At 52.2% G+C, this 17,714-nt stretch overlaps 6 protein-coding genes across 6 annotated transcripts; 4 read left to right on the plus strand and 2 right to left on the minus strand.

Moving 5' to 3' along the window:
• Window positions 1-1,373: 1,373 nt before the first annotated feature.
• Window positions 1,374-3,143, plus strand: HER10_EVM0007290 (putative citrate synthase; the record flags this gene model as incomplete). Its single annotated transcript, XM_035476849.1, has 1 exon — window positions 1,374-3,143. One exon carries the CDS (start codon window positions 1,374-1,376, stop codon window positions 3,012-3,014), a length of 1,641 nt encoding a protein of 546 aa, XP_035326974.1. The 3' UTR covers window positions 3,015-3,143.
• Window positions 3,144-3,425: 282 nt separating this feature from the next.
• On the plus strand, window positions 3,426-5,019 carry HER10_EVM0009389 (citrate synthase; the record flags this gene model as incomplete). The annotated part of the gene is made up of 3 exons (XM_035478878.1): window positions 3,426-3,837; window positions 3,891-4,314; window positions 4,362-5,019. The coding sequence occupies 3 exons, from the start codon at window positions 3,426-3,428 to the stop codon at window positions 5,017-5,019; spliced, it is 1,494 nt and encodes a 497-aa protein (XP_035327151.1).
• A 615-nt stretch (window positions 5,020-5,634) lies between these two features.
• On the plus strand, window positions 5,635-9,188 carry HER10_EVM0010818 (spt3; the record flags this gene model as incomplete). Its single annotated transcript, XM_035480266.1, has 3 exons — window positions 5,635-6,573; window positions 6,623-7,438; window positions 8,316-9,188. The coding sequence occupies exons 1-3, from the start codon at window positions 5,938-5,940 to the stop codon at window positions 9,186-9,188; spliced, it is 2,325 nt and encodes a 774-aa protein (XP_035327252.1). The 5' UTR covers window positions 5,635-5,937.
• Window positions 9,189-10,105: 917 nt separating this feature from the next.
• Window positions 10,106-12,304, plus strand: HER10_EVM0007985 (uncharacterized protein; the record flags this gene model as incomplete). Its single annotated transcript, XM_035477523.1, has 2 exons — window positions 10,106-10,736; window positions 10,800-12,304. The coding sequence occupies 2 exons, from the start codon at window positions 10,106-10,108 to the stop codon at window positions 12,302-12,304; spliced, it is 2,136 nt and encodes a 711-aa protein (XP_035327026.1).
• An 888-nt stretch (window positions 12,305-13,192) lies between these two features.
• On the minus strand, window positions 13,193-13,854 carry HER10_EVM0011326 (AP-2 complex subunit sigma; the record flags this gene model as incomplete). Its single annotated transcript, XM_035480761.1, has 4 exons — window positions 13,193-13,321; window positions 13,395-13,586; window positions 13,672-13,741; window positions 13,823-13,854. The coding sequence occupies 4 exons, from the start codon at window positions 13,852-13,854 to the stop codon at window positions 13,193-13,195; spliced, it is 423 nt and encodes a 140-aa protein (XP_035327299.1).
• A 1,806-nt stretch (window positions 13,855-15,660) lies between these two features.
• HER10_EVM0008835 (PCI domain-containing protein) lies at window positions 15,661-17,558 on the minus strand (the record flags this gene model as incomplete). The annotated part of the gene is made up of 3 exons (XM_035478344.1): window positions 17,095-17,558; window positions 16,686-16,989; window positions 15,661-16,626 (listed from the first exon to the last, which is right to left on the minus strand). Exons 1-3 carry the CDS (start codon window positions 17,448-17,450, stop codon window positions 15,661-15,663), a joined length of 1,626 nt encoding a protein of 541 aa, XP_035327093.1. The 5' UTR covers window positions 17,451-17,558.
• Window positions 17,559-17,714: the final 156 nt, after the last annotated feature.

Here is a 17,714-nt window from a genome sequence, read left to right on the forward strand (position 1 = left end):
TTTTGACACATGCTTGGTCAGGTTAACTACAGCTTTGTCGCGCTCCATGGACTCCGCGGCATCACCCATTTGAGCTCATTCAGCATCACCAATAAGGCAATGATCTGATTTTCGGAAATTCTTCTGGGGGAAACACGGTATCTGGATGTGATACATGTTTGAGGATGCCTCCGTTTTTTTGGTCCGTCGGGAGGGGCGCCGAACCGTGTCGGATTGTAGTTTCCGGCATTTACTCACGTCCGACCGCCGCCTCGATCGGCTTCTTGTGGGGCCCGTCCACCGTTGAGCTCCGACCAGACCTTCCGTCAGAGTGGACAGCATCACCGTTTCGTCCTTAAACCCTCTGCCCAATTAAGTGTAAGAATGCATCAGATGCGAGGTTGACTTTGACCTTTTTGTTTCTTCGACCTAATCTGGTCTAGTTTTGATTCTAGTGGAAAAGGTATCCGGATTAGGCGCTTTCAGCCGCATGTTTGTCTTCACCGAACTACGTCTCCGACCTCTCGTCATGTGAAGGAAAAACTGGGTGCTTAGAAATTGGAAGACAATCATACTGACTACAATCAGTTGTAATTCCGCGACTCGAGGATTTATTTCCGGCCCGGGCCAAGGCCCCGCGCCGCACTCAGCCTTAATGTGCGAGAAAGGCGTAGACACATCGCAGCCTGGTGCGCCTGCGTGATCGGAATCAGGCACCGCCGATCTGAATTCAGAAGTAATTTACGGGTCTTTTCGGTGTACCCAATACCGAAACAAGAGTCCTGAACTCTTTACGAGGCTCTCCTTCGATGACTCGGAGCTGATGACACTGCCCAGACGGAGAGAGTGTAGGTGGAAATGTAAGCCTTACATTGGCAGCTGCGCAACTATGGGCTTCAGAGGCCATGCTCACGATAACTCACTGGGGTCGACGGATTTCATGGCCCCCATTTTGTTCCACTTCACCACATACGCTCAGCCCAGAGGGTCAGCACCTCGACATCACGCGATTGCGATAACAAGCGTTTCCGCAATTACGCTGAGAGCTTTCGGCGTCGGCGTGAAGACTTCGATGACCGGGCGAGATGGAGCCCCCATTGGGGTCTATTGCTGCCTTCTGTAATTCTCGGAGTGCAAGATGTTTCCTATTGCGGCTTCGTTTCTAGTTGTTCGGGCGAAAGAAATGATTCACTTGCTTTGACACGTTGTGCTAGAGTCCTGGATGTTTCCCCGTGTCAGCTGTATTCCTTGCCGCCCAGTCATAGACTGATACGATCTGGTGACACGTGGGATGAGGTTTCTGGATATTTAAGAGTGATTGAGGTGCTCGTCTAAAGTTGAGAAATAGAGAGAAGGAGTATCTTCATTAGCCATATTCAACAAACTTCGACCCCATGAACACCAATTACACTACTCAGGCAGTTGTCCAATCCAAAGACAACTCAATGAACACCGCGAAAGACTTCCGGAAGTCGATCAAACGAACTTCGACTCAAGAAAGCCTTACTATCAAGAAAATCCTTAAGAGTGAAGAAGCTCAGAAGCTTCATCCAGGATACCTGCGTTTAAGAAACTCATTCTGGAGCACGGCTTACAACATCGGTGCCGCTACCGCTTCCTATGTAACTCAACCTTTCAGCAAACTCGGCCAGACATTGATGCTGCCAACACAGCTTGCGCGCAGCTTATTCTTCGGGACTAAGGCCGATCCATCGAGTGGGACTTTGACAGTTTGTGACAACCGCACCCAGCGGCGGTACGAAATCCCAATCAACCGAAACGCAATCAAAGCACTCGAACTTCAAAAGATCATTTCCGTCCAGGCTGATGCCAACTCCGTCAGCTATTGCGGTTTGAAAATCCTGGATCCTGGGTACCTGAATACCGCCTGCGTCGAGTCGAACATTACCTATATCGATGGCGGCCATGGATCTATTCATTACCGCGGCTACTCAATTGAATACCTCTTCGAGAACCACGACTACGAGGAGGTTATCTTTACTTTGATCTGGGGTCATCTCCCCGACGTGGTTGAGAAGAATATTTTCCGACGTAAGATTGCTGCCGGCTGCATTCCTCCTCCGCACGTTGTCCAAGTCATTGAGTCTTTCCCTCGAGATTCCTTGACAAGCACAATGGTCTTTGCTGGCATGGCCGCCTATGCTAGCCATGACGAAGGCGCCATTACCACACTGCAGTCCGGACGACCAGCGTTCATGGGCCAGGCTGACAAGGTTGATGAAGCTCTCATCGGCTGTATCTCTGCTCTCGCCACTGTTGTTGCCCTTGTATACTGCCGCAAGCGCAACAGGACCTTCACACCTGCCGATCCCGAAGACTCTTTCATCGCCAACATGTTGCGCATGATGGGCTTCCATGAAGACGAACACAGTAGCAAGCCCAATCAGGAGATTGTCAAATGCTTCGAGAAGCTCTGGATCCTCTACGCTGACCATGAAATGACCAACTCGACCGCCGCCTTCCTACACGCTGCCTCGACCCTCACGGATCCTCTTGCGTGCTGTATCTCTGGTCTTGTCTCCGGGTACGGCCCGCTTCACGGAGGCGCCATCGAACTAGCCTACAAAGCTTTTGAAGATCTCAAGACTCCTGAAAACGTGCCGTTGCTGATAGCAGACGTCAAGGCCAAGAAGCAGCGTCTCTTCGGGTACGGCCACCGAATCTACAAGGCCGTAGACCCCCGAGCCAAGTTCATCCGCGCCATGATCGACCAATATAAGGACAGAGTGGAGTCGAATCCTTTGCTTTCTATCGCGATGGAGATTGACCGCGTCGCCAATGCCGACAAGTACTTTACGAGCCGTAACTTGAAGGCCAACGCAGACCTTTACGGGTGCTTCATGTACACTGCCTTTGGCTTCGAAACTGACATCATCGTGGCCATGGCAAGCTTGTCACGCATGCCTGGTGTGTTGGCGCACTGGCGTGAGGCGATGCTCGAAAAGGGTCCCATGCTATGGAGGCCGCAGCAGGTCTTTACCGGTCCGCCACCTAGAGAAGGCAACTCGAACTAGTGTGGAAGAATGTCTAATTTCAGGGAGAACTGGAAGTTGGCCGGGTCATCTTCTACTTCTAGTCTCGCGCAGCGATCTTCGAGGCGACGACGAATGGGAAAGATGCCGGAGGCCTTAGGGCTGCAGGAGACATGGGCGAAGTACCCGGCGAGAGTAAGACGCTTGCCCGAATCGGACAACAATGTGGTCAGATGGAGTGGGGTCTTAACTCCGGAGCTCCTCCGTGTGATGGTACCGATCGAGGCGGCTTGTGTGGTCACGGCCTTCTGCTTTCAAAGCGTTTCCTTCATTCATCTTATACTCATGTTGTTCATCATTTATCATAGCTCGAATCGACTCAGTTAGTTGTTTAGATCATTATTGCAATCATACTTTCCAGAACCTGCAGTTCCATACATCTTCACTACCGCAATGCCGGCTGACTTCGCGTTCGTAACTGTGAGCAATTCAGGACGGACACAGCCCACAGATCGATCAGTAATTCGTAGTCGATGTATGATCGGTAAGAATCGACAAGAAGGCTCGCGGCGATCCAAACAAGCTGCTCGTAAAGTGCAGAGGGCAGCCGCTCAAACTACGAGCGAAAATGCCGGGCTCCAGTCGCTTCATCATTCGGTTCCCCCTATCAATACTTGGCCTTGCACCACGTATAATGAGAAGCAGCAAGCTGAAGAAGATTCTCAGGCTCTGAGCACAGAAGACGTCGCTCGAGATGACGCCTCGGCTTTGATGCCTCTGGTCCCTCATCCGCCACCCAGCGACATGTCTCTGATTCGCTTCGCAGAAGAGTTGGAAAGGCCATCACAGGAAATACTCTTCAGATGTAAGACATGCCCCTTTGATGCCGCGAATCTCACTTCATCTGATTGGGGCTAGTGATCAACTTCAATGCTCTCAAGGGTACCTTCTATCCCATTGAGCACTGCGTCGACCTCCCTCGCAGCGCGAATTCCGAAGCACTCTCATTTTCTTGGATTCTCCAGGACAAAATCTTCCTACACAGCGCCTTATTCTACTCATCCGCCGTACATGAACATGTACAGCGCCGTCAGCCAGGAAGAATGACACAATTTCATCTCAGACGCACAATCAAACTCCTCAATGAGGCGCTTTCTCAACCAGACTCACATCGTAACGAGGCAATCTTCCACGTCATACTCACTCTAGCTTTGATGGCAGGTCTTTGGGGTGACTTCAGCACCACAGCCGTACACCTGTCAGGCTTACGGCAGATCGTGCGCCTTCGTGGAGGGCTCAAGTATCTTCGAAGTCATCCGAAGCTACATTTCAAGCTCGATCGGTGAGTGCATGTCATCTGCCAATTTGGGGACGACTCTGACAACACAGCCTGGCTCTCTCATGGTCTCTCGGCACGGGGGCTACGCCTTATTTCTTTACTGGCCCTATCAGCTGGAAGTCATGCTTTGACGCGCAGTCGGGGACCCCAACTTGCGAGGCTGGGCCCTTCTCTTGCAATGTTGTGAGTGACTGGAGGCTGGCCGCTGTGTGGCAGGACCTCAGACACTTGGTGAATCTGATCAACGATCACCTCGCCTGCAATTCGCTGCTTGACGGCTCGCTGTTCCAAGACTCCTTGGGATCAATCCAAACACGACTAGTACACCTGCAGAACGGAATCGATGACCGATCAGATGAATGCCTTCGGCTTGGGATGTTGGCCTTTCTGTCAACCACAATGCAAATCCCAGGCGGCAAGTTTCCTTATAACTATCTCACTGAGAGTCTCAAAAGCTTATGTGAGACTACCTCCAATGAAACAATCGGAGACGAGAACACGCTATTCTGGCTTTTGATGGTGTGCGCGATCTCAGTCTTCGAGGCCGAGGAGGCTTGGCTGCGGCCTCTGTGGTTGAAGTTAGGAGCAGAGCGCTTGTTGTGGGACAGCGCACGATCTCGGTTGCAGGCCGTCATGTGGATAGACAGATTACAGGGAGAACTCGGCAGCAAAATTTGGGCGAAGCTTGCGTTGATAGAATTGGTGTGAAATATCCTCACTGTTGGTCTGGATGTTGCAGCACCATCATGCTGGTTGCCTCGGACGATTGCTTGGAATTAGTACCTTACGTAATAGCTGAACGAAACGCAACTCGCTGTTCGGGTGTTATCTTTTCCGACGGGATTCCAGCGGAAAGGAACCTAGAAGGCACCTCGGAACCTCCTCTGGCCCCTGCTTGCATTGGATAGTAGGCTGGTCAGTGCACCCAACACGCCCAGCTGGTGTCGCTGAGCCGGACCGCGACCAAGACACCTCCAGCCTTCGCTCTCCGACCACCCTTCTTACCGAATACCATCGACAATCCATAGGTCTCATTCAACCAAGCAATGGAATTCTGGTAGTCCTACGGATTTTAATAGAAAGCAGCAATTACAGCCTTCGCATAGCAGTGATCTCTAGCCTCGATCCATCTCGCTCGGCAACAGTGCGATTATCGGGATTTCTCTCCGGGGCATCTCAGCCTCCCATACCCGCATCAGCTTCCATCCTGTACCTTACTCAAAAGAACACATAACATCCGGTTCATCCAAGCTATTCACATTAACCTTGAGGCTCGCCTTTGAACACCGGCAAGATGGCTTCAAAGGATGACAAGGCGTTCAAGTATCGCCAGGAGATCAGTCAGGTGAGTGAAGATACTGTGGATTTGTTTCTTTTGATCTCGTCCTGCTTTGCCCTTCTCGAGGAGTCGCTGGCACACGGCAGCTAGCGACCTCAAAACTGGAAGTCCAGCAGAGGGAAACAAGGATTTGACACCTGCCTCCTGGAGTTGACCACGGCCCGTCTCGACACGCAAACCCTCACGCTTGGATGCTCGACTGGCCTACACGACAGCCTCTGCTCTTTCCAAATATGAGCGCTGCCTGTCTTCTCAAGGTGGCACCTGCCATCCACTATATCTAGCGTATGGCTAGACATCATCTTCACCTCCATCACTGGTATCAAGAAAGCAACTTCGACATCACTCTACTCGGCCAAAGAGAGACATCTATGCCAATGAGGAGCAGGGAGGAGCAATCGTTTGTGAGATGGAGATCTCACTTCGACCGAGGTGGAGGCGGCTGCCCCATGAGCCAACTCGTCGGATGTCTAGAAATGACTCTCGGCATATTTGAACAATGCACCGAACCGCTCGCCGACAATAGCAGCGACACCGAGTCTGAGACTATGACGAAGAAACCGAAATACCCCAGGCGCTCTAGAGCAAAGGCGGCGGTCGCTGCGCGTGTTCAGCGCCAGAGCATGGAGCTATTTCAATCCGCCTTCGACCAAGTTCGTGGCATCGTGGTCAACTCCGGCTTCAAGTCCATCCTTGATCTCCCGTATGGAGAAGAGAAGAAGGAGAGGGTCACGCGTCCAGCGCCAAACAAGCCTGCTTTTGTTTTGCCTCAGCGTTTGAATAACCAGGGGCCGTATGGCTGGTCAGACCGTCTTACTAATGTTGCGCGCAAGATGATGTACGTCTCTGGCGAGACCGCCGAACCGTCGATTGAGACGACTAGCATGATTGAGGACATTGTGCGCCAGCAAGTTATTGAGCTGGTAAGTTGTGCAAGCGTCACACGTCTCTACGTTGCTAATGAGACGTCAGCTTCGAAACTGCACTGAGCTTGCAGCTCGCCGCGGCGCCCGAGCCATCACGATTAATGACCTGATCTTCCAAATTCGCCACGATCAAGCTAAAGTTTCTCGTCTGCGTACGTTCCTGTCATGGAAAGATGTCCGGAAGAACGTTAAGGATTCCGACGATAAGGGAGGTGAAGCGGACCTGGGAGCCGGTGAAGATCCCAGCGGTGGTGTGGTCCCTGGTGGCCCGGTTGACGACGCGACCAAGAAGAACAAAAAGGCCAAGGTCGGCCTGCCCTGGGAACCGTCCTCGTTCTACAGCCAGGAAGTCCCTGAGCGTGACGACGAGGAGGATGAAGAAGAGGAAGAGATGAACTTCATTACCCTTCAACGTCTTCGCAAGGCCGACGAGCGCACAAAAGCCATGACGAAGGAGGAGTATGTGACATGGTCCGAATACCGTCAAGCTTCGTTCACGTACCGCAAGGGCAAAAGATTTAGAGAATGGGCTGGATTTGGTATTGTCACAGACAGCAAACCTTCTGACGATATCGTTGATATCTTGGGTTTCTTGACCTTCGAGATGGTTCAGACCCTGACTGAGCACGCGCTCAAGGTCAAGGAGCAAGAGGATCTATTCAAGGCACAGAGTGGCGGTGAAAATGCGGGATCAAAGAAGCGCAAGGTGGCCACCGGCCTGTTCGACCCGCCGAGCGAGGGAAGAAGTCCCATTGAGCCTCGTCACGTTCAGGAAGCCTTCAGGCGCCTTCAGCAGCGACCCAAGAAAACCCGAGCCATGCTCAACGGAACCAGGCTTCCACAGCATACCGCGCTCAATATTGTACGTTTCTTCTCAATGAAGCAGAGAAATTCCGCTAATATTTTTCTAGTTCTGACACACTTTCCTCGATCGCATGCCGGCTGCTGGATTCATGTCTTCTTCCAACAGTTGTGTCAACTTCACTCTAACTTCTGCTTTGGAACAATGTAACGATACCCACGGGTGGACAGGTGGACTTGGCGTTTTGCTTTCCCGTTATTTTGATATTTCTTGTTGGCGTTAGAGGCAAGGTTTATGTCAGATGAATAGTCACCTTGATAGCTCGACGAAGACACCCATTTGACGAGTGCAGTTCTTCTCCCGATCAGCAACTGCTTTGTGACCTGTGGTCTTGGCAAGAAAATCGTGATGACATTTTCCATGAAGTGTTCACAGCGAGCAGTTGGACCTACTTTGATAAGATACAAAAGTGGTGAGGACTGATTTATACGTCAGGTGTAAGTTACTTTACGCAGTGACTCTGGGGCGTAGGTATAGATGGCCCTTGCTACAGAGTAGATTCGCCCGCTTTCGAACACACCCTGGTCCCTCCCACTTGGGCACGAACAAGTACCCCGCAGTGAGGCGCAAGCTCCAGCCATCCCACCAACCTGTGGCGATTAGATAAGGCAGACTGACCCCTTCCGGACTTGCCCACTCTCCTGCTTCAATTCTGTTGCCTTGTGTCTTGTTACTTCAATTTACTTGCCATATTTGAGGTGGAATCTGTCCCATTTGGCTCGGGCCTTGTGACATCTCCCTCTCTCAAATCGCAACAGAAAAGTCACCAAAATGCCTCCTCAACCATCAGTCGTTGTGAGTCGCGCATCCTTGACATGCCCCGCTAACACTTATGACGACATGGCTTTGCTAACCGCGCCATTCCCATCTCCAATAGACGAAGCTCAAGGTCCAGCTCAAGCTGGCCATCGCACGGCTGCGCATGGTCCAGCAGCGCGATGACTCCATGGGCAAGACACAAAGACGCGCGATGGCGCAGCTCCTCGAGGTGGGCAAAATCGACTCTGCGCGCATTCGCGTCGAGAACATCATCCGATCCGACATCACGACCGAGCTACACGAGATACTAGAGCTGTACTGCGAGCTACTGATCGCCCGCGCGGGGCTCCTTGAGGGTTCAGTCTGTGATCCGGGGCTGGAGGAGGCGGTCAAGAGCATCATCTACGCCGCGCCGAAGACGGAGATCAAGGAGCTGCAGGTGGTGCGAACGCTATTGGCGGAGAAGTACGGCAAGGAGTTTGTTCTCGCGGCGATGGATAACTCAGATGGCAAGGTGTCGGATAAGGTCGTCAAGAAGCTGAGCGTCACGCCGCCGCGGGAAGAGCTCGTACAAGGGTACTTGGAGGAAATTGCCAAGGCGTACAACGTGGACTGGCCGAAGCGACCTCTGGCAGACGAGCCGCCGGACCTGCTGGACGATGACGACGACGATAGCCCAAGTGGTGGGATTGGTGTGAGGATACCAGAGGGTCCATTGGGAAATAGCTCCAAAGTGGCCAAGGAACAGGAGGAGCTGAGCAAGGCGACACCGCCGAGGACGATTGGAGGTCCCAGTAGCCCTTTGACTGTCACACCGCCGAGGATGACAACAGATAACGTCCATCCCAAAGTTACGCTCAACTCACTGGAGCTGAAGCCTAACAAAAAGATGGACGCAGCGGCACAGAAGAAGCCAGCTGGAAAGGGGCCAGGAGGCAACGTACCCGACATTACGGAGCTGGAGAGGAGATTTCAAGCTTTGAAGCGATGAGCCTGATGCGTCTCACATTTTGGCCAAGGATCAGTTTTGGCGGTTAATTTGATGCGAGAACATTTGGGGGGTATTTGAGGGCTTGTATGCTTCTTCTTCAAAGGTCTAGGCATGGCGCGGAATGAATTTATATTGCAGGCGTTCTGCATCGGCATGATCTTTAGCCCTCGATGGAGTGAGGGTTGTTTTGCGACGTGTTGTAAGTCCAAGTGCAGGTTCCGCCATCATCGTTGCGGAGGTACGTCCAATAAATGAGTAACGGCAATTTACCGATTTTGATGTTGATACATAGGGCAGGCAACCAACAAGAGGAGATCGTGTCCCGAAGAAGAGCTCCCAGTATCTACTTGAATGGTTCATGTAGGGAGAGAGGAGCGTAGCAATTACCTCGCCAGGGTCAGGAACGAATTTGAAGGAAGGAGATCTTGACTGTACCTAAACAGACCATCAAATTAGAGAAGGCTCGATCCGTGTCCTTGGAGGCCTTCTTCACTGAGCATATCTGCCTCGTCTACTACCCCCTATCCTTTCATTATCTCGTACCGGGGCCTGCTCCGAACGAGCCTTCCGTTCACAACAATCACTAGCTGCAGTCATCGACCACCACTAGGTCCACTATATTGACGATATCCTCAACACATTTCAGAGCAAAACCGCTCCCGGATGAGGTTTTTTCCCCAATCTCATCACGGTCTTTTTCCACTCCGTTCAATTCCAGTTCTTCCACGGCAGGCCTTGCTCTGTGCACTGTTTTCCGATCTAGTCTTTTTTCATATCCAGCCAATTTCTAGCTTCGGAAGGAGCCAGGAAATTCCCAAGGGGAGCAAGGAACTTCACAGCAACCTGACCTCTGAAAGGCCAATTTTCTATCTCGACCTTTGGCCAAGAATTTCCCAACACTTCCACAGCGGACAAAGATGACGGATTTGAAGCTCCTCATCTTTGGGATGCACCCTCGAGAGTTCTACAGCCTGAACCAGAGAGACATCGAGTGGAAATTGACTCACCGACACACAAAGGACATTGATGACGAGACGCTTCTGGAACTTTACACGAAGTGGCTTGCCAGGCAGACTCCTTTTCTGGGCCTTACAGATCACACAGCCTCTTCCAGGGTCATTCGAGATGCCTGCGACTACCTCAGCTCTAGGAAATACGAAAAGCATCTTGTGATCAGCGCCTTCAACCAGCACAAGAAAGACTACCTCAGAGACCGACCTCAGGATAAGCGGACCTTCAACCTTGCCAGACGGGACATCGAAATCAACTACAAATTGCATGGTGCCCACCACAAGGTGAAGAACTCATCTGCCATAAAAGAGGCAGCCTTGGCCACGCAACTGCCAGATTCACCCCAACCTGCTGGACTTTCCACCCAAGCGAGCGAGCCAGTCCCCGAAGTTCGGAAGTCGAGAAACGTACGCCCTGAGGCTGAAGATTCCCGTCCCAGTCGTCGGCAGAAGCTCATTGACCGATCGCCTGAGACTTTGTCTTTGAACCAGCAGAAGCCACCTGCTGGCTACGTATGCAATCGCTGCGGAATTCCAGGTAGCTGCTAATGAAGCCAAGAAAAAGGTCGTTGGAAAACTAACGAGCAACTTGCCAATATAGGTCACTTCATTCAGCACTGCCCCTCGACGAAGCCTCTCCTTCATAAGAAATACGTCTGCCACATCTGTGGAGAGTGTAGAGATCACCTTATTCAGGATTGCCCTCAGAAGAGGGCCAAGACTTCCACTGCTTCCCTCCGACAACGGCCTCGGAACACGGCGATATCGAGCGAAGACCTGAGACAGAGCTCATCGAGAAAGCGCAGTCACTCCACATCTGCCAGCCAAAGTTCGAGCATCAATGATCCCTACATGAACGAGGAGCGAGCCCGACTTTTGCAATCCAGTCCTAGCAGCGTCGAAGACGAATCACCGAACTTCCAAGAATTCAGTGTAGGTCCTCGTCAGTCTGGAAGCAACTCTCAACCACTCGGACATCGACTTCGTTCGGACTTTTACCGCCCTATCGACTTAAACCTTGCGGATGACAGTTACCGTCCTGAGAGACCACGCCAACGCGTTGACACTTATCGCCCCAACGACACTCGTCAATCCATCGATACGTACCGTCCTGATCCCTCCAGCCGTCTTGACGATACGTTCCGCTCTGATGAGCATTCTCATCTCAATCTTGCCTATCGTCCTAAGGAATCGAAGAGAACTGGTGCCTTGGGCCTGAAGAAAGCCATACAGCAGAGTCTAGAGAGAGACTTGGACGAGGAAGAGGCGAAGCTACGATCTCGCCAGACCAAAAGGCACACTGACGGCAGACTCTCTCCCTGGGACGATCTCGAAAGACCGGCGAAGAGACAGCGGCACGAACAACCCTTTTCTGGCGGCCTCCCTTGGGACGATGTTGAGATGCCTCCCAAAGAGAAACACCAATCTGCTCTCGTGGGCCAAACTATGCAGAGCCTTGGACCTGCCAAGAAAGACTTGGACGTCGGCACAGAAACGAAACCAGCTGGCGCATCCGAGAAAATCCCCATGGACACAGGCGGAGCTCGAAACTCAGCCGAAGGCTTGGAGACTAAAAGAGTAACTGACTCCCAGTGGAAGCAAGCAAGCATGGAGTCGGACGAATTTTTCGCAGCCTTGGGAAGAGAGCTTTTCTTCCGAGCGCGGCCAGGTGTCTTCGAAGTCATGCCCATCACTCAGTCGAACGATGGAAGGATGGCCATGCAGTCTATTTATCCGCCGTATGAGACTTCCCACGAACAAAGTATCATGCCCAGAAACCTCGATTATGATGATTACTACTATGGCAACAACGGCAACGACGATGCTTCCATGGGAGATGCCCCTGACGAAATGGGTCAGGCTCCAAGCACCCCCATCGAGGTGAACCATGGCTCGTCTCATATGGAAGAGGTCATTATCCCTTTACAAACCTTGAAGCCTCTTCATAGAGGTCCTCCATACGATCCTCACGTCTTGGCTCTGTTCCGAAGCAGACGGCACGAGAACGTTTACGTCAATATTGCTCGCCGACGCACCGCTATTGAGCTTGATGAGGCTTGGGAGCCGGAGGATGAACGCTCAACCACCTCGAAGATGGATGAGTAGCCTTGCATTCGATGGGTGCTCAGTTGGTTTCAGTTCGCCCCGGTCTGGCTATTATCGGCCAGATACTTCGATTCTGAATCCGGCACCAATTTGCGTACCTATCACATTCTTACCTGTTTTTCGCCGACTTTGGAGCTGCGGATCTACCATTTGCCAAGACACCTTGGCTCATGATAAGAAGCCAGCTCTTCTACCCATTTACCATTCGCGAGGTCGGCTTGTGTTTCCCAAGCTCGACCGTCGGTTTTCCCTTCTTTTCTTTCACATGCGTCTGGATTGCGTTCCATAACTTGGGCGAAAATTTCCTCTGAAGCCTCGCCCGAGTTATGTTTGCTTGGGATTGGGGACCAGAGGGCTATTCCTTGGGCCTTTGGGTGGTCCCGTGGTATTTTGCATTCGGGCGGTCGGATGGATGTGCAACCAGGCCACATTTGCCGACGGGGTTGTCTATCTCAGGTGCCGAAGATGTATCTAGGATGCTCTCACGCATCTAGTCACATCATCTCCTCCAAGATTTGCCCAGCAGAGTTCTTCAAGGACAGCTGGGTCGAGATTCGAGAGAGAGAAGATGATGCACCGTTTTCATGATTTCAGTAAGGGAGGTTGTCCCTGAAATTCCTTACGTAGTATTTATTCCCACGAAATCAAAAGTTTGCCAATTGACATTGCAGCCAGTCGCGTACGTATCGCTCTTGACGAAACTCCAGACTCCGGCCAACCCAATACGCCCATGTATGACAGTGCAGAAGTCCGCCAGTCTCCAAACGTGATTAAGCCTCAGACTGAGAGAAGTGCGACCCCATCCAGTCTTCTACAACACCGGATCGTGCCTGCAACCCCGCCTCCCCTCCCTTCCCTAACAACACCAACAGGAAGCCAAGCTTGCCTTTATTCCAATTTATCCAAGTGTTCTAACCTCGTCAACACGACCTGCTTGCTCGTCTCCTCGATCTCGCCGGCCAAGAACACCTCGTCGAGGATGGCGTAGACTTTGTAAAAGTTGAAGACGAGGTCGAGCTCGCAGACGTTGCCGAAGAAGGCGTCGGGCGTAGACTTTGTAAAAGTTGAAGACGAGGTCGAGCTCGCAGACGTTGCCGAAGAAGGCGTCGAGGACCTCGACGAAGAAGTGGATGGCCTCGAGGAAGGCGAGCTCGTTGTCGTTTGTGTCGACGCAGGCGCAGAAGAAGAGCCCTGCGTAGCGGCGGTAGACGATCTTGTTGTTGCGAAACTCGACGAAGTTGGATTGGTATTTCTGGTCTCGGGGGGCGACGAGGCGGTGGACCTGTTTATTGGGGAACGTGGTTGTTAGAGGTGTGTAATAGAGGACGTTTGTCTAGTTGAGCGATTGGAGATTGAGTAAATCGTACCTCGCCCTTCATCTTAATCTTTTCATCGTCGCTGTAGGGTGCGTACCACTTCGCGAGACGGGTCTTGCCCCTGGATGGCGCGAAAGGGGGGAATATGTCAGTGAGAGATCCCATTTACGGCACATTCTGCATCGGAAGCGACTAGACATACTGGCGATTCTGGATCAGGATGAATGAGAGCATTTTGGCGGCGTCGGCGATATTCGCATGTCGGACCTCGTGGATTACTTCGGATCCCCGCGCGCGCGTGCTTCTAGTTTCGAGATGTTGAAGTCGGCGGCCACGGAGCTTCGGGCGTGGGTACGTACCGGGGGGTACGGGCGGGTGCTGACAGCTTTCAATCCATCAGCGGGCAGCAGTCGTGCAGTGGTTTCCTTTTCCCCTGAACGACCTAACGGGTCCGAGTGGGGACTGAGGCGTCGAGATGGGAAGGTGTGGCACGGGCAGTGTGGCACCGCGATGTGAGGACTACAACGCCCTCCTCCTCGCATTTTTGCTGCTCGAATGGCGAAGTTACCACGACCTACTACCAACAATATTAATCACAGAAAAAGGTTAGGATGTATAAACCGCGAGATCCTTGATACGTAAATTTTCATTACTTTTGAATGAAAAGACGTTAGTTGGGTACGATATCTGCTGGTTTGTAAACACCAGGCGATTCTGCAAAGGACGTAGTCCTCACATCGCATGCATGATTTGTCTGTTAACCTTCACTTATGGCAAGCCGGAGAAGGCGTATGTCGATACAAGTTCCGGACGGACACCAAACTATATATTCTACTTGTGACTCATGGAGTCCATTTTCTCCGATAACAAGGTACCTAGTCTGGAGCAGGCAGGCAGCTGAGGCCAAAAGTAAGGTTTCTCGGGTGCAACTCACCTTACCTTGATAGGAGGCCAAACACACCCTCTCTGCCCGACCTTGTGGACTTGCAGAAACCTATATAAACCCCCTCTCCCACGCCCATCTTTCAAATCTCTTTTCCTTTCCTTTCTTCTTCATCCGAGTGCAAGGGCATTTCGCGTATCCATGAGGATTAGTCCTAGATCGCGATTTTGCTAGTTGAAAACTATTTTCTGAGTTGGCCTCCTAGTTGACCTAGGTCAGCTAGGGAATTTTTGGAACCCCCTCTTTCTCTATTGAGAATGCTTCTTCTTTGCTTTCATTGCTTGCGGCCCCTTGTTTTGGGTCGTGGTGAAGAAGGCTTTTTGTGTGTGTGGTACTGGGTTGATGGCTATCTACCTTGGACGTAAAGTGCGGATGGCTTGGTCGCTTGGCGTTGGATACCTTGGAACGGTGTTTTGTGATGCTGTCGACGTCTGGTTGTGATTTCTAGATTGATGTGTCGTTGACCTTCGTCCTCAACTGCGCTGCAAGCATGTCTCTATCTTCCTATGGTACCTTATAGACAGATATTTCGAGAATAAAGACTGACCTACATATCCGTAAACTGTGAGCATCTCTAGTGACGTGTCCATTCTCGCATTGCAATTTATCCTTTCTATCGATTCAGAGTGAGCTGAAGTGGACACCGATACTCTTCGCCGTCCTTCTCGTCTGTCTGGTTGATGTTGTTGATATCGATCTCGGCCTGCCGCTTCTACCGCAGCCACTGATCAAGACATCCCTAAACAACACGGGGACAAGAGCAAGCTGTCGAACGTTGGCGACCATACTGATACTGAAACTCTACATAGTGCTTGACACGAATCCTCGCTCCTGCCCATTTGCATGAACAAAGACCATCACAATCAGAATGTCATTTGCCGAATCTTGCCCAGATAATCAGTTTCAGGAGTGTATCTTGAGAATATCAGTTGAAGCCATCAAACTCAGCACGCGAATATCCAGTTGTAGATGCGAATAGGGTATCATTTCTGCTTTTCCATGGATCGGTGAACTTCTGCATCTATACAGAAACCATGTTTCCCCAAAAGCGCTTTCAAGCTTGCTATCCGAGGTAGCCCTGCACTGATTGCTTCATTTCAACCCTTCACCCACCCAGGCACATGATCCAAATCTAGATCCTCCTCATACTGCCTCTCCCGAATAGCCGTCCATGGCGTCGGCCACCCAGCCAACACGGGACTCTTCTTCGTGGCACCCATGACGGCGAACCTCCCCTGCGAGTGCGCAATGAAGCCGTGCATGAACCCGAGCTGGATCAGCACCGAGACGTTCATCTCCACGTCGTCCATCTCCACCGGGGAGTTGCCCCAGACCAGTCCCTCGTTGGGGCGCAGCTTCTTAGGTCCGCCAGGCGGCGGGACGAGCGTCGAGGCCGCGTCGTGGCTTACTGCTTTGAGGAAAGCGGGGGACGCTGTCGACGGCGCGAAGGAGGAGGGCGATTTGGAGGGGATGTAGCCTTCGAGGCGGTGTTGGAGGTACTGAGACGTCGCGTGGAGGTCCGCGAGGTCCATTGTTGCGGCGCGTCGGTTTGTGTTGGAGGGGTTTGCGTCGTCTTGGCCTGGAGCGTAGGTGAGGAGGAATGTTCTGCGGGAGAGGGAGCGCCAGAGCAGAGGTCGGAGGCGATGGGTGAGGACGAGGAGGAGGCCCTTATCAAAGAGGTATTTCTCGTGCTGGGCCAGCGTCTGTTGGAAGAGGACAAAGTCTCCCTTACGGATCGCTTGAATCAGTGGCTGGTAGACGGGTACGAGGGCTGATGCCTCGGGGCGAGAGAGCAGGAGCTGAGAGGGTAAACGGCCCAGCAAGAAGTTGCAAGGGACGAGGTAGCTGAGAACCAGGGCGCGATGAGATGTGAGGGGTGGTGGGATCTGAAGGTAGGCCTCTTCGAGGCAGAGCGCCGCGCGGAGGAAGTGACAATTTGCGAGGTTGAAGCGGCCTAGGTAGTAGAGGAAGTTGACGCGCTGTGATGCCGGATAGAACGATAATGGCGGCGAGTTTGTGGAGATATTTGTGAATATTTGTTTCGCAAGATGCGTTCTCCGACACTGTTGGCATCCATCAGTTAACGCACTCGGGGTATTGGAAAAGGAGACAGAAGACGTACGGCGAAGAGGAGCTTTAACACTAGGTTGGCAAACATGTAAACGCCAACCTTCTTGCCTTCTGGCTTGCTGTAACGCGCGCTGGAACGGTCCGTCAGGCAAGTGGTGAAGATCTTTTGAATGATCTCAGCAGAGGATTCGGCAATGGACTTGCGGTCGTCGGCGTCGACGTTACGGATGTTGCGCGTAAGATCCGGACGCTTTGACAACATCATTGTCAGGCGCGACAGGGACTCGCAGAGGGACATTGCCGTCTTCAGTAGCATGCCTCCATAGGTAGGGTGGGCAAAGGCAGTACTACAGGAGCTGTGTGGGTGTTAGCCGATTGCTGCTTTGACTATGAAAGGCGCGGTTGAGGACCATGAGATCTGCTTCAACAGAGCTGTGGAGGAGTTCTCATCGGTGACTTACTTTACCAGCCCACTGAGCAACGTGTGCGCACCCAAAAGGTCATCATAGTCGACGTCGCGCCAGAAGACCATGTAGTCCTTCATAAAAGTCACGAAGCCGGGCCACGGTGAACCCTGGCCCTCAGGCACGTCGTCCTCTTCGGGGAGGCATTTCTCTATCGTGCTCTCGAGCGCTGTGCTGCTTGCCCCGTTGGTGCCATGCCGTGATGAGCGGAACTGCGTCCGGAGCTCATTGGCGAGGGCGTGATATTGCTGGTTTGCGTTGGGCTCGACCAGGAGCCAATTCCGGAGCTCGTCAATGTTCTGAGCACGGACGAAAGTGCGGATCTGGCTGAGGAATTGAATTAACAGGGACATCGTTGGCAAGAAAGTGATAGTGCCAAAAGTGATGCCTCATTCGGGGAGCGGGGCGAGGCCGCGAATCGTGAAAGAAGAGGTGAGGAATCCTTGCGGTTTGTGGTGAAGGTGGAAGTCCAAGGTGTGAGAGAACTCGAGCCAGACAAGGTGAAGTGAGTAAAGGTGGATTCTTCGGTGTACGGGGAACAAGGGTACGTGCTCGGTGAGTGGAGCCGTAAATGGAGCTGGTCGGTCGTCACTTTTCCTGGGTAAGGTAGCTTCAAC

The sequence above is a fragment of the Colletotrichum scovillei genome (genome assembly GCF_011075155.1).
Source record: "Colletotrichum scovillei strain TJNH1 chromosome Unknown Contig00011, whole genome shotgun sequence".
NCBI classification, from domain to species: Eukaryota; Fungi; Ascomycota; class Sordariomycetes; order Glomerellales; family Glomerellaceae; genus Colletotrichum; species Colletotrichum scovillei.